General features: G+C 35.5%; 1 protein-coding gene across 1 annotated transcript; it reads left to right on the top strand.

The window, feature by feature from the left end:
* The first annotated feature begins 3,751 nt into the window (after positions 1 to 3,751).
* Positions 3,752 to 5,991, top strand: LOC126092204 (uncharacterized). Its single transcript, XM_049907693.1, has 3 exons — positions 3,752 to 4,203; positions 4,370 to 4,552; positions 5,482 to 5,991. The coding sequence occupies exons 1-3, from the start codon at positions 3,964 to 3,966 to the stop codon at positions 5,881 to 5,883; spliced, it is 825 nt and encodes a 274-aa protein (XP_049763650.1). The 5' UTR covers positions 3,752 to 3,963; the 3' UTR covers positions 5,884 to 5,991.
* The last annotated feature ends 10,355 nt before the right edge of the window (positions 5,992 to 16,346 follow it).

The following is a 16,346-nucleotide window of genomic DNA, read 5'->3' as shown; positions in this document are numbered from 1 at the left end:
TTTTCTATCTGTAAACCATGTTCTTGATAAACTTGTAAGTGATATGAAATAGACAAAAGAAAATGCAACATCATGGTTTAATGCCAATGGTCTGCTATTAAATGAGGAAAAGACCCAGAATATGTGGTTCAGTCTATCAAAGACTACAAAAATAGAAAAACAAAAGGCAAAGTTTTTAGGTATCGTACTTGACAACAGTCTAACATGGAACTCTCATGTTGATCACATAGTGGTTAGGTTGTCAAGAGTTATATATTTGTTGAAGAGACTGATGTGTTGTGTGACATTTGAGTACATAAGGACAACGTACTTTGCCTTTTTTCAATCTGTTTTAAGGTATGGGTTAATATCTGGGGAAACAGCAGAAAAATAAATGAAATAATGGTGATCCAGAAGAAAGCAATCAGAGTAATGGCTAAGGTAGATAATAGAACACATTGTAAACCATTTTTCATTAAAAATAGAATTTTAACAGCTATTAATTTATATATTCTTGACAGTGTTAACTACATACTTGCTGAACTACCTAATTTAAGTGTAACAAGTCAAAGGCATGACTACTATACAAGAACATGTACTACTCTGCTGTTGCCACAAAATAGATTAGCTAAAACTAACAATAGTCGTATGTATATGGCAATTAAAATATATAACAAATTGTCTAAAAATGGGTCAATCAAGCCTGACAAATTATTTGAAGAAAATGCTCATAACTTTCCATTCTATTCATTAGAAGAATTTTTATAAATGCCCTATGTCAACTTAAATACGTAAAAATATATCTAAAAACAAAGATGATTTGACTTACCAAACGAAAGCGCTGGCACGTCGATACACACACAAACAAACACAAACATACACACAAAATTCTAGCTTTCGCAACCAACGGTTGCCTCGTCAGGAAAGAGGGAAGGAGAGGGAAAGACGAAAGGATTTGGCTTTTAAGGGAGAGGGTAAGGAGTCAGTTGCGAAAGCTAGAATTTTGTGTGTATGTTTGTGTTTGTTTGTGTGTGTATCGACGTGCCAGTGCTTTCGTTTGGTAAGTCAAATCATCTTTGTTTTTAGATATATTTTTTCCCACGTGGAATGTTTCCTTCTATTATATAAATATGTAAAAATTTATTTTGTAAAATTAATAGGTTAAGTGAACTGACGAAGTCTATTGCATGTAATAATGCTGAATGACCAATAAAGAATCTGAATCTGAATCTAATAACAAACATATACAAATGTGATTTTGAGCTAGGCTTATTTAATGTCTATTACCTGTTGCACCATAGAGGTGTATGGGTGAAACTAATTACTGAAAAACCAAAGCAAGACCAGGAAGAAACTCAGTGTTTGACACTATTTACAGATAGAAATATTAGCAAGTATAGAGAAGAACTTAAGTCTAGATTGGAATACTGTTATACATTCCTTCAGAAATGTTGATGAAGCCTTCAGCACATTCCTCAAAATCATTTCTGAAATCTTCCATACATGCTGTCCACTGGTTAAAAAACAAAAAAACAAAAAGTCAGGAAACCTAGCCATTCAACTTTACAGAAGCGGTTTTCACCTCAATTACAAAAACTGAGACTTGTCATGATAAGGTCAAAAAGGAAGCATTAGATAAAGAAACTTACAAAAACCTGAAAAGAAAATACACATCTGAAATTAAAATAGCCAAGTGTAAAGCAAATGGTGATTTGATTAAAAAATCACACAATAAATGTAAGGCTGCATGGAAAGTAATAAAAGCAGAGCTAGGTATGGATATAAACTATAAAGACAACACAAATGCTGGTAACATCTGATGATTTCAATCACTTTTTTGTCGACTCTGCCAAACTTAGCCTCTCAACTCAGAGCAACCAGAATTCCAATTCTACACATACACCTATTTCTCACCCCACATCTGGCAGAAATTTTCAACAAAACATTACAACATAGTGTTAGCTAGTACATGAAGAGAAGTACAAGTAATTTCTATAATTAAAGCAACCTCTAAATTAGTATACTCCAGAACTGAAGATGTTTATGGCCTGTCAAACTTTGTAATTAAAAAAAATTGTAAATCTCATATCATATCCTCTTTGCATACTGATAAACTGGATGCTCTCTAGTGGACACTTATCAGAATGTCTCAAAAAGACCGTTGTCATACCATTTTATAAAAAAGGGTGACAAATCCTGTATCAATAATTATAGACCAATTTTACTTGTGCCTATTCTATAAAAAAATAGAATATTGCATACTGCAGCAAATATGCATACACGTATCAGTCAATAATATATTAAATGATTCTCAGTATGGATTTAGATCAAACTTATCAACAGTCAAAGCAGCTGAAAACCTTATCTCTTTTGTACTAAGCTCATTTGAGTCAGAATTATCTGTTGAAGCCATTCAGATTGACTTGAGAAAGGCTTTTGACTCAGTTAACCACAAATTATTATTGGATAAAATGTGTTGCTATGGAATCAGACACTTGGAACTCTCACTAATTGAATAATACCTCAGCAACAGAAAACAAATTGTAAAGCATAATGGCCAAAAGTCACAGACTTCAAGTACAAAAGAAGGTGTTCCTGAGGGCTCAGTGCTTGGCTCTCTACTATTTATATTATTTGTAAATGACTTTCTGAGTAACTTGCCCTGTAAATCTATCCTCTATGCTGATGACACAACATTTGCTAATTCCAAAAAGGATATAAACAAATAGAAAGAGGAAAGTGACGAATGTCTCTAAATATCTAATATCTGGTTTAAAGCTAATGAGTTAACTATGAACCATGAAAAGACTGACAAGATAATCTTCAGTCTGTCAAACAGTAACACTAAGTTATCATCTGTTAAACTACTAGGAATACACATTGACTTGAAATTAACTTGGGACACAGATACAGATTACGTATGTCAAAAGTTATCACGAGTTATCTATCTACTATCCAAACTTCACACATGTGTAACACAATAAGATTTATTACATCATTCATACTATGCCTTCATTTACTGCCATCTACAATATGGCATTCTTTTATGGGGTAACTCCCCAGGAGCCAAAAAAATTTTCACTTGGCAGAAAAAAGCAATTAGAGGTCTTTATGGAATCACTGACAACAAAACCTCATGTAGAATTTATTTTAAAGACTTAAAAATTCTCAGTCCCATCTCTCTACATTTGTTCTTGCCTATTACATGAGGTTTTGTTGTCAGTGATTCCAGCATATTTGCTGCAGTATGCAATATTCTATTTTTTTTATAGAATAGGCACAAGTAAAATTGGTCTATAATTATTGATACAGGATTTGTCACCCTTTTTTATAAAATGGTATGACAACGGTCTTTTTGAGACATTCTGATAAGTGTCCACTAGAGAGCATCCAGTTTATCAGTATGCAAAGAGGATATGATATGAGATTTACAATTTTTTTTAATTACAAAGTTTGACAGGCCATAAACATCTTCAGTTCTGGAGTATACTAATTTAGAGGTTGCTTTAATTATAGAAATTACTTGTACTTCTCTTCATGTACTAGCTAACACTATGTTGTAATGTTTTGTTGAAAATTTCTGCCAGATGTGGGGTGAGAAATAGGTGTATGTGTAGAATTGGAATTCTGGTTGCTCTGAGTTGAGAGGCTAAGTTTGGCAGAGTCGACAAAAAAGTGATTGAAATCATCAGATGTTACCAGCAAGTGGCCGCAAGATGGCGGCAAGTGTACACGTAACTTTAAGGCCGGTATTACACTATCCAATTTCTTTGTCCAATATCTTTGTCCAATATCTTTGTCAAAGATTTTTGATAGTGTAATAGGGATCTTTGACAAATGTCGTCCAATATTTGATCAAATGTAGGACGAGGCCGTACATTTGATCAAAGAAATCGCTTGTCTTCTGTTCACTGCAATGCGACTTGTTACCACGCGGAGCGCCAGCATCGCTGGAGCGTTCTGTCATCTTTCGTGTTTATAAACATGGCTGCTAAATACAATTGGTGTGTGGCGTCTACCACAAAATTAATAGAGATGTATGAAGCGGATGAGGCACTTTATAATGTGAGGCACCCTGATTACAAAAATAGATTGAGAAGATTGGAGAGCTATAAAAATATAGCGGAGGTCATTAGCCGTGACATACGGCCTGGCTGTACGGTAGAAGACATTAAGAGGAAGATCAATGGCCTCCGTACTAGCTACGCGTGCGAGAAAGCAAAAGTACGTATTGACATATTCATTTATATTTATTTATGCAAGTAAAGTTTACATGTCATACAAATGATTAGCATTAGCATTAATTGGTTCACTGCAGTGACTTGAAGCATACAATAATGTTTACGTAACCTACAAGTAGTTTAAATTACTTTCATTATTAATATTGCAGATGCAAAAAAACAAAAGTGGAGCCAGTGCGCAGGCGGCGTACAAACCGCAAGTGTACTGGTTCCAGATGCTGAAATTCCTCGACCAATCTACTGTGGCCGACGAGAGTTTGAGCAATCTGGAGAGCCCTGATAGTGAAACGGGAAGTGAACGTGCCACTCCGACGTATGAGGAGATGATTGCGGTATGTACATTTGTTTACATTTTACGTTACTAAATGTGATTATCTTGCCAGGGCACTTTCCCAGCGCCATTGTAAAATGTCTTAAAGTATTCCCTAACTGCTCTCCCGTGTACTGTACGTCCAGAAGCAGCTTGGCAAGCTATTGGTTCCATTTGCTGTAGGTCCTCAATGCTTTGTGTCTCAAGATAAGTGCAGTCTCCTACTACGGCAGACACTGTTTCCTGACGAGTGTACAAGTGTTTTCTTCTCTCAGTTAACAAGTTGTGCAATGTGCAGGCAGCCAGTGTTATTGTGGTAACTTTTTCAGGAGGCAGATTAATGGTAGTAAGAAAAATCCTGAAACGACTTGCAAGAATGCCAAAGCTGCTCTCCACTAATCTTCTCCCTCGTGACAGTCGGTAATTGAAAACCTTTTCTTCTTTTGTGATTCCTTTTAAGGGGTATGGCTTCATAATGTTATAACTCAGTGGAAAAGCGTCATCTGCCAGTACTACCATTGGAGTTGTTATGTTTGTGTTCCCAAGCTTCCTGCCATCAGGAATGTTGAGCATAGATCGGTCAATAAGACACTCACGTAGTTTGCTTTTTGAAAACACTCCAGCATCACCAACACGCCCATTAGTTCCTACATCTACATACAAAAATTTGTAGGAAGCATCTACCATGGCAAATAAAATGATACTGTTGAAGGATTTATAATTGAAAAAGTGAGATCCACTAGCTTGTGGACATTTAATACGAATGTGCTTTCCGTCCATTGCTCCTATTGTATTATAACAGTTCCACTTCTTCTCGAAATCCTCTGCAATTTGCTCCCACTCTCCTCTGCTTGTGGGTACCTGTAAATAAGTAAGATTTATGTATGTGCAAGGAAGTACGTAACAAGCAAAGAGGTACGTAACTAATAGCTTTTTTCTTTTATTTCATAGCATGCGGTACAAGAGCCTGTCGCATGTAGCGAGGCTCAGCCACAGCCCCTGCGTCAAGAGCGGCCTCCCACTAAAAGGAGGAGAGTCACGCCTGACGTGGCCACAAATGTGATGGTGGAGGCCACCAAGACACTTCAGGCTGTGGCTGATGCTGCCAGATCCATGCCTGTCCAAGAAGACCGCTACGGCACCCTTGGCGCCCACATCGCAGCAGAACTGCGTGAAATGGAGAAGGTGGGCGGCAGGGAATACACCACTGTCACCGCGCACAGTCTGCAGCGGACATTAATGGACAGGTGGGATTTGCTGCATGCGACAGCCCGTGCACAACCGTCCACCTCAGGTTATATCCAGGTTGCCTTGCAGCAGGCTGGAATCGAGGATGAAGATTCGATGTTATAAATTTATATGTGTGTATTATTTTTGTATCTCTCCAATCTTCTTAATCTATTTTTATAATCAGGGTGCCTCACATTGTAAAGTGTCTCATCCGCTTCATACATCTCTATTAATTTTGTGGTATCACACATCAATTGTATTTTGCCATGTAAATAAAGTTACGTAAATAAAGTAATAACAATTTATCTTCATGAACATCAAGTGTATCGAACATTTATTTACCTTCAGACAATGGTCCTTTAGTGCTTTATAAATTGCTTCACAAGTTTCAGGTATTATTTTACTTAATGTGCATTGTGGAATTCGAGTGCTGTACTGTAAGCTAGAGTAACTTTCTCCTGTAGCAAGGAATCGTAGTGTTACAGTGAGCCTGTCTTCTGCAGATATAGCAGTTCTTAGGTGCGTATTGTGTTTTGAGATATGAGGAATCACTTCACTGAGAACATACTGAAATGTATGCTCATCCATTCGCAAGAAATTGATGTATGACTTGACGTCTTCCACTATTAGCTCACGTAACAAGTTTTGCTGAATGCTTTTTTCGTCTCGTCGTGAAACCCACGGCTTCACCCAGGTACGTTTCCTTTTTTTCACCCGCTTCTGTATCGCATGTGATTGTGCACTCACAGCAATTGTGGCACAAGCAGCAGCTGCTGCAGTTAATAACAACAATTTGTTTTTGTCAGCCATCTTGAACTTTGACGAAAACTTTGATGACAGTGTAATACCCCTTCTAGCGCTACGTCAAAGATCTTTGTCCAATATATTGGACGGAATATTGGATCACATCTTTGATCAAATATTGGACAAAGAAATTGGATAGTGTAATACCGGCCTAAAACGCTCTGCAGTTTTTGAGGACTTAATTTCAATCAAGTGTATTGTTTGTGACGAACCAGTGCTAAATGGAATTAGAATATGCGTGTTTAAACATAAATGGTGCCATTCACACTGCTTTGCTCAAGAAGATTTACAAATACAGTGTAAATGTGACATAGAGTGTAACGGCCGCGAGATCGCGAGTGGAAAGTACTACGCGGGAATAGAAGACAGCGTGCATGACGAACTTCAAAAAGAACTTGACATTATAAAAAAATATATAAAAACAATGGAAAATTTGGTACTAACCATACGGGAACTGTCTGAATCGTCAAGGCAACAAGATCTCATTAATGCAAGCCATAAAATTCGTAGGTCTGCACAACCAAATGTACAAAGTGTAAACAGTACGACTGTAACTAGATATATGAACGAACTGAGCACTCAAAAAGGCACAAGTGAATCAAACGCAAGAAAAGAAAGTGTTAATAGTGCATCTATGGATAAAAATATGAACAAACTATCCACACAAAAATATACAAGTGGATTAAACGGAGAAAAACACAAGGTAAATATTCGTAAGGAAAAAAAAGTAAACAACCACGTTATGCATAAGCAAGGACACAAGCAACAGACATATATTTTTGCAGATAGTCATGGGAGAGGAATTACGGAAATTATGAGAAGAAATCACCCAGACCTTAATCTAACAGGCATCATCAAACCAGGCGCGCCATTATGCGAAATTCTGAAAAAACAGTGACAACATATTAACGACCGGTAACAGCTGCATCATAATAGGAGGCGCAAATGATGTTTACTGTAATGAAACTTTGCGTGCAACGAGAATCCTAAAGGAAACAGTCAAAAGGATGCCTCGAGTGCATTTCTACATTGTTAGTATCCCCAGGAGACACGATCTGATGGAAAACTCGTGCGTAAACATCGAGATTGTTACAGCAAACAGGCTATTTGAGAAAATATGTAGAGGTTTCCAGAATACGACTTTCGTAGAGATAAACAGTGTTCACAGAGAACACTTCACAAGACATGGTCTCCACATGAACGTAAAAGGGAAAAAGATTATTAGTGCCGAAATACTTAAACTTGTTAATGAGTCATCTGTAATGGAAGTGTCTCCAATCCCAATTCCGCCAAAACAAGAGTTGTCTGTAACAGTGGAACCATCATTATCTGCAGTAGAGCTACAACAAACACCAGTAGCAGCAGCAAAGGCTCAGATATTCTCAGCAGCAATGTCAGAGAAACCAACAGCAGCAGAATCACCACAATCATCAGCAGAGCTGTCGTCATCAGCAACAGCATCCAGAACAGCAGACCCCATAATACTACCTCAAGGCAATGAAAATGCATGTGAGGAAAACATACAAGGTTCATTAGCCGCAGCAGCTAACAAAGAAGGGCAGTCACCAAGTCGGGGAGTGCAGGAGCCACCAGTAACAGCAAACACACAGAAGAGGTACCTGAGGCCTGGGAGATCAACAGCAGAAGCAGCCTGAGAACTAGGAGACCTGCTACACTAAGTGAGGATTTTTTATGGTACCGAGTAAGCAGAAAGAGAACATGGAAAACGATGTAAGTAAAACTGTCCATCTTAAATACCAGTGTGACAATAGTGAGAGGGACATAAACACCGGACAAAGATACGATCCAGGTTTAATGACACAAACTGAAAAAAAACATTGCATAGTACCAGAAGCAAAGGGAGCAAGTGAAGTGCTTAGTATATTACAGGAAGGGGAACTATTACATTTAAAGCCAACTGTTAGAATACTTCACCAAAATGTTCAATACATAAACAATAAAACAGAGGAACTAGAGGTAATATTACAGGAGTATAGGCCAAACATTCTAGTAGTTACAGAACATGGGCTAAAAGAAACTCACATAGGAATGTACAACTTGAAGAATTATGTGAAAGTAGCCAGTTTTTGCAGAACTTCCTATAAAGGTGGTGGGGTTGCTATTTTTTCTAACTATAAATCAACTAAAGCCATAAATATAACAAAATATGCTATAGAATTGAGCTTTGAAGCTACAGCACTGGAAACTAAAATTGCTGGGAATTTATGTTGTGTATTAGGTTTGTATAGATCACCAAATGGTATAATCAAAACCTTCTTTGAACAGCTGGAAGATATAATCCAACACCTCTCAAAAACATATGCTTATTTGATAATTATATGAGATCTGAACATAGACACAAGTAAAAATACAGACAATACTAAGACCCTATTGGACATATTGTGCATATACAACCTAAAAATAAAAATAGATAAACCAACCAGAGTAACAAAGCATAGTGAAACTATAATTGATCATATAATAACAAATATTCCTACATGCTATTGTGACACACAGGTAATAAACTCCACATTAGCAGACCATTTTGCAATCATGATAGACATTAATATAAAGACTAGTGATTCAGTGCAGAAGATATGGGAGATGAGAAGACAGAACTACCCACGTAACATAAATCTGCTAAAAAAGATGTTAGAGGCAGAAAACTGGGAAACAATATATGCAGCTAAAGATGCAAACACCAAATGGAACCAGTTTTTTTCTTTATTCAGATATTATTATGATGTTACATGTCCTGTTAGTAAAAGGCTTGTCAGACAGCAACAAAAAAAGAAAATCTGGGTGACTGGAGAAGTAATCCATGCCAGAAATAATCTGAGAGTGTATTATGACCTCTCCAAACAAAAAAATACTGAGGCCTACAACACACTGTATAAAATGAAAAAGAAAGAGTACTGTAGTTTTATCAGAAAAACTAAAGCATCATTCATCAGGATGTCTATAGATAAGGGAAAGAACCACTCAATAGGTTTATGGTCGTTCATTAATGAAGAGAGAGGAAAAGTAACAAATCGGGCGGAGGACATCTGCCCACTGATGAGTGGGAAAAGCAACACAAACCCTCTAGAAGTAGCCAATACTTTTAACAGATACTATATTACTGTAGCAGACGAATTAATAAGTCAAAATAAAACAAATGCAGCAAGTAAATTGTTAAACCCCCCACATACAAATCATACTATGGTTTTCATACCTACAACGGATGCAGAAGTGTCAAACCTAATAAAACAACTTAAAATTAAACAGTCATCTGGCTTGGATGGTGTCACATCACATCTCATAAAGGAATGCAGAGAATGTATATTAAAACCATTGACACACATGCTGAATGCTGTGATAGAAGAAGGTGTATTTCCAGATTCACTGAAAGTAAGTAAAGTGAAGCCAATATTTAAGAAAGGGAACAGGGATGAATTAGGAAATTACAGGCCAATATCATTGATCTCAACATTTGCTAAAATCTATGAAATGATAATAAAGAATAGAATTGTAAGTTTTATAACAAAGTACAGTATACTGCATTCATCACAACATGGTTTCAGAGAAGGGAAGTCAACAAAAACAGCATCAACAGATATAATAGAGCACATTCTTAATTTACTTGACAGGCAACAAAAGACTTGTGGGATTTTTATGGACCTATCTAAGGCATTTGATCGTGTGAACCACTCAAAATTAATGATGAAGTTATATCAGTATGGAATTAGAGGAAAATGCTATGACATACTTAAATCATACATTACAAATAGGAAACAATGTACAGAAATCAGACATACTAGTGGGGGAAATATAACAAACTACAGATCAGAATTACAAACAGTTAAACATGGTGTGCCGCAAGGGTCTGTGCTTGGGCCAATACTATTTATACTCTATGTAAATGACTTCCCTAGCTATATAAATCAGAAACTTATAATGTATGCTGATGACACAACAATCATTTGCACAGCTGACACAAAGGAGGAGCTTGAGAAGGAAGCACTCATGACTATCGAAAATGCAAATAAATATTTAACACAAAACAACCTGTTTATGAATCAGTCTAAAACAATGAATGTAGTATTTCAGACCAAGCATAGTGAAAATTATAATATAAATGTTAATATAAATGGAAAGACTATTAAAGAAGTAACCAGCACAAATTTTCTAGGAACTATAATAGACAAACATTTGGCATGGGGGGAGCACATCGATGCTTTGTGTAAAAAGATAAACAAACAGATCTTCATCATGCATAAAACAGCTAAGACTGTGGATGATAAAGTCCTCAGATCAATGTATTATGGACTTGTCTTCCCACATTTGTCTTATTCAGTTCATATATGGGGAAGTGCACAAGCTGGCTACCTAAAAAGAATATTCACAATTCAGAAAAGGGCAGTGAGATGCATTGCAAAAATACCACCAAGACAGACCTGTAGGCAAGCTTTTGTATACTATAATATTATGACAGTATATTCACTGTACATATACCAAAGCATAATGGCGGTAAGGTCAATTAATAAACACCTCCTAAATAAAGATGTACACAAACACAGTACAAGAGGAAATGAAAATTATTACATGATAAACAGAAATCTAAAACTGTCTATGACTGCCCCAGAAGAAGCAGGCAAAAGGTTTTTTAATAAACTCCCCAAAATCATTAAAAAAGAAACAGACCTAAAATGTTTTAAAAATCATTTGAAACTATATCTCACAGAGAAATGTATATACAGTTTGAGTGAATACTAAGATGGTGTTTAATATGTTATATCATTACTGAAATGTATCTTTTAAAATTATCATGTATGTTGTTTGGATTTGTGTGTACATATAATGTGAAACATGTAATACCTTTGTATGATTATGGACTATTTCTGTTTAATCATTTGTTTCATTTATATATAATGAAATCAAGTTTGATGTTAATAGCCTATTGTATGACACACCCAATACTCTCAGCTGGATTTTCAGCTGGAGTCCATGGGCAAAGAATAAATAAATAAAATAAATAAATAAATAAATAAAAATTAAACATAAAAGAAAACTTACCACTTCACTATAAGGAAATCTGTTCATCAACACAATACTCAATAAACAAATATGATTTATTTACCCACAACCAGGCTTAAGAAAACCCATTCTAGCTATGAGTACATTGGCATAAAATTATTCAATACTTTACCCATACAGGGTCAATTGGTTTCACTGGATATTTTCAACAATAAAAGCAAAGCATGGATGAAGGAAAGTACTTACTATGTTATAGAAGAATTTCAGAATAGTTGGAAAGATGACCTAATTTATTGATAAATTAAGGTTTACTGTTATGTATGGATATGGGTGTAGAGGTAGCTGTAAGCTAATAGGGCACAACACTGCTATATTTTTTACCAAGTAATATTTTTTTATATGAAACATAATGTAGAAATAGCTATAATTCTTCTGATGACTTCGATTGCATGTTAATGTTGATAAATTAAGGCTTACTGTTATGTATAGAAATGGGTGTAGAGGCAGTTATAAGCTAATAGGGTACAACACTGCTACATTTTTACCATGTAATATTTTGCTATGTAAAACATAATGTACAAATAGCTGTAATTATTCTAATGACATCGATTGCATGTTAATGCTGAAAGATGGATAAAATAAATATAATAGGAACAACAAGGGACCTAAAATAGAACCCTAGGGCACTCCTTGTCTGATGGTTTCATATTTTGAATGACTATTGTTATGTTGTAAGCCTGATACAGGCACACACTGTTTTCTATTAAAAAGATAGGATGAGAAACTGAGCCTGCTACTCCTGTTATCAAATAATATTTTAACTTTTGTATAAAGATATCATGCTTAACACAATCAAAAGCTTTAGCCAGATCACAGAATATTCCAAGTGGTAATAACTTTTGATTTATTGATTCTAATATATCATCTGTAAAAGTAATATAGATTGATCAGTTGACAATCTTTTCCATCATCCAAACTGATTCTGAATGAGAATATTTTTCTGTACTAAGTGTTTGTAAAGTCTATTTTACATAACCCTGTCAAACACTTTTGAAAATATTGCCAATAATGAAATGGGACAGACGTTTTACATTGATGATTTGTCTCCTTTTTTGTGTAATGGTTTGACAATAGTATATTTAAGCGTATCTGGAAAAGTACCACTGTGGAGGAATTCATTACATAAGTAACTCAGTATGTTACAAAGTTCTGAGGAGCAACATTTAATTATGGTAGTGCTGATCTCATCAAAACCACTGGAACATTTGTTTTTAGGAGAGCTAATAATATTCTAAATCTCTTTCGGTGAGGTATGATGTAGTTGAGTTTTGTCAAAATTGTGTGGAAATGCATTTTTTAAATATTTTAAGCTGTCTTCTGAGTCACTCTGCAAACCTAAGTTGTCTGCTACTTAAAGGAAAAAGTTGTTGTAAGTGTCTGCAATTTTGGAGGTACCTCTAATGAACTCATTGTTTACATTTAGCGTAATTTCCTCATTTTCCTGATTTACTTTTGCCTGTTTTACTTTTTACTATGTTCCATATAGTTTTTATCTTGTTATTAGATACATTTATTTTTTCTTGAAAATAAACACTTTTGAGGTTCTGATTACTTTGTTTAGAATTTTACAATATAATTTGTAATGTGATTTCACTCTGTAGTCATTATTTTCTCTTGACATTAAGAACAATCTTTGCAAGATACTTTTTTTTGAAACATTTAATCTATTTGCTTTGATTACTTTCTCCTTGTGGCATCCACAGGCTCAGTCAGAAGTTTGTTTACAAATCATGTGTGCTCCTGTCTTGCCAAACTGCTTTTTAGCTGTGACACTTCTTGTATTTTATTTACTGCTTAAAGACCCAATGAATTCTTTCCCTTGCTTTGCAAGAGTATGACCAGATTGATTTTAGATTTATTGTTATGACTTCATGTATTTTATTTATCTTTTTTAGAGTTTTGTTTGTGTGTTCCTTCCTGCCTATAGCTTTACATTTTGTTCCTTCCTGATGTATCTGGCTGGTTTTGTAACAGGCACAATACCAAGTGACACCCTGAGGTTTCTGTTAATAGTTGGCTATCTCAGCATTTTTCTTCATTCTTCTGTCAAAGAAGTGTATTTTAGACTGAATCCTTCCAGCAGTACCAATTTATTTATCTTGTTTTCCATACAAGATTACAGAGATATTGCTCCACCCTTGCTGCAGTGGCTGACTAGTAGCTCTCTCTTGTGCTTTAGCTGTCAGGTATGAGCCTTTCCCTCTTGCTTCAGTAGGCCTTATCAACCAGTATTTCTTCCTCTCTGTGTTAGTATTTTTCGTATAACATGCAAAGTTTTCTACTTGCCAATGCTGATACTGTTACTTATGGCAACATAGTTACTTACCCAGTTGATATAACTCTTCTGTTCAAGGATAATTACACAGAAAATCTGGAAATAACAGCCACCTTGGATGTGAATCAAAAGTGTGCAAAAATAAATAAATTTGCATCATACCATTGGTAAAACACTTTGTTTGGATTTCAGACTAAAATATCAACATAATGAAGGGACCAAAATTTGCACTGACGAATGCATATCTCCACATAGGTCATATACACAAAATTCCTTGAAATAATCATCATACATTGGTATAAGCACACAGAACATATATGTGCACAGCTCACCTCAAACCTATATATCCTTCACAAACTAAGCTACATAAATGACACAAATATTGTGAAAATAACATACTATGTACTAATTCATTCTACATTAAGTTATGACAGTTTTATGGGGAATCTATGCCAAAACAAATACTAACTGAGTATTCAAAATGCAGAAAAGAGTAATACAAATGATAGACAGCCTTCAATGGAGAGAATCCTAAAGGCCAACATTTAAAGTACTTAAGATAGTAACACTATTAAGCATACCTGTATGAATTCCAAAGTTGGACAAAATTCAAATTTGTTTCTGATATTCTGAATACTGAGATGCAAAACACCTATGACACAAGAAACTTCTTCCATGAGGCTAGACACAGCATCATGAAACTTAAGTCAGAGCCATCTTATGCAGGAGCAAAAGCCCTAGAAAAACTCTTCAGACTTGAGAGAGATGACTAGCAAGATGATTTTTAAAAAAACCTCGAAAAATTCTTGATACAAAACTGATTCTATAGTATAAACAATCATATGAGTAAGAAAAATCACAATGTAATATTGTGTGCAAAATGAAATCAAACATGCATAAGCCACGAAAAATGTACCTGAAAGAGAGAAAACACCTCTCAAGCCATATAGAAGTATATATCCATATAGATCTAAAAAGAAAGATGATGAGACTTACCAAACAAAAGCGCTGGCAGGTCGATAGACACACAAACAAACACAAACATACACACAAAATTCTAGCTTTCGCAACAAATGGTTGCCTCGTCAGGAAAGAGGGAAGGAGAGGGAAAGACGAAAGGATTTGGGTTTTAAGGGAGAGGGTAAGGAGTCATTCCAATCCCGGGAGCGGAAAGACTTACCTTAGGGGAAAAAAGGACAGGTATACACTCGCACACACACACATATGTATACACTCGCACACACACACACATATGTGTGTGTGCGAGTGTATACCTGTCCTTTTTTCCCCTAAGGTAAGTCTTTCCGCTCCCGGGATTGGAATGACTCCTTACCCTCTCCCTTAAAACCCAAATCCTTTCATCTTTCCCTCTCCTTCCCTCTTTCCTGACGAGGCAGCCGTTGGTTGCGAAAGCTAGAATTTTGTGTGTATGTTTGTGTTTGTTTGTATGTCTATCGACCTGCCAGCGCTTTTGTTTGGTAAGTCTCATCATCTTTCTTTTTAGATATATTTTTCTCACGTGGAATGTTTCCCTCTATTATATATATCCATATAGCATTGACAATGTAAGAAAATTATAATTTAATATTTTATAGGTCTATAATATTGATGTATATGATAATAATTTGTTAACACTAGTTATTAGACACATATATACTTTTCTGTGCTTGTGATACAAATTTGATTTGATCTATGCAATGTTTATTGTCTGTACATCCAATAAACATTTATTACATTACCAATCTATTAGATTAAATACAGGGAAAAAGAAAGGGAATTATACAAATACACCATTTTGTCCTTAAATGAAATATAATCTTCTGGCTACATGCAATCTCTTAAAAAAGTTCATACTGATTCTGTAAGTTGTATTTTATGATGAGAGGCTAGTGAGGCAGTAATGGGAAACTGGCATTTCAAACTGCTTAGAATCTTGCACAAGGTTACTTGCTGATTGCAATACTGCTCACACAAAAAAGAAATAGATGAGTTAAATCAGCTTATGATGTTGAGTGACAGAAATAAGTTGGAATGTCTGTGATATCTTTCCTGTTGTAGTGACTGGGAAAGTTTCTGCAATGGAAATGTGTACACATGAACACCTGACGAACATGTTTTAGGCATCAGTGCAGCCACTTGGATGCATGTGTGAGAGAAAGAGATAGCTCCTAAGTTCCCAGCGGAAGAGGTGTCTGATAACACAATTAGCCAGCTCATTAGACACACAATGCATGTCAGCTGCACTAATGTTATGTCACATTCCACCTATCTCTCTTGCATGTGCACAAACAATACAACAATATTAAAAAAGGAATGGTAAGAAAAAAAACTCGGACAAAAAATACTGGTGATATAAAGTGTACTATAATTTTTTTACTTTTTCTTACAATATTTTTACATTCAATGTTATTACATTTTCACTATCTGAGTG

Source organism: Schistocerca cancellata, chromosome 7, assembly GCF_023864275.1.
Source record: "Schistocerca cancellata isolate TAMUIC-IGC-003103 chromosome 7, iqSchCanc2.1, whole genome shotgun sequence".
In the NCBI taxonomy this organism is placed as follows: Eukaryota; Metazoa; Arthropoda; class Insecta; order Orthoptera; family Acrididae; genus Schistocerca; species Schistocerca cancellata.
Note: the sequence above shows the minus strand (reverse complement) of the source record. Positions and strands in the feature narration are given on the sequence as shown.

Coding starts and splice junctions, on each gene's coding strand:
- LOC126092204 (XM_049907693.1), top strand. CDS start 3,964: ATGGCTGCTAAATACAATTGGTGTGTGGCGTCTACCACAAAATTAATA. Junction 4,204..4,369: donor ACGCGTGCGAGAAAGCAAAA/GTACGTATTGAC, acceptor TTAATATTGCAG/ATGCAAAAAAACAAAAGTGG. Junction 4,553..5,481: donor CGTATGAGGAGATGATTGCG/GTATGTACATTT, acceptor TTTATTTCATAG/CATGCGGTACAAGAGCCTGT.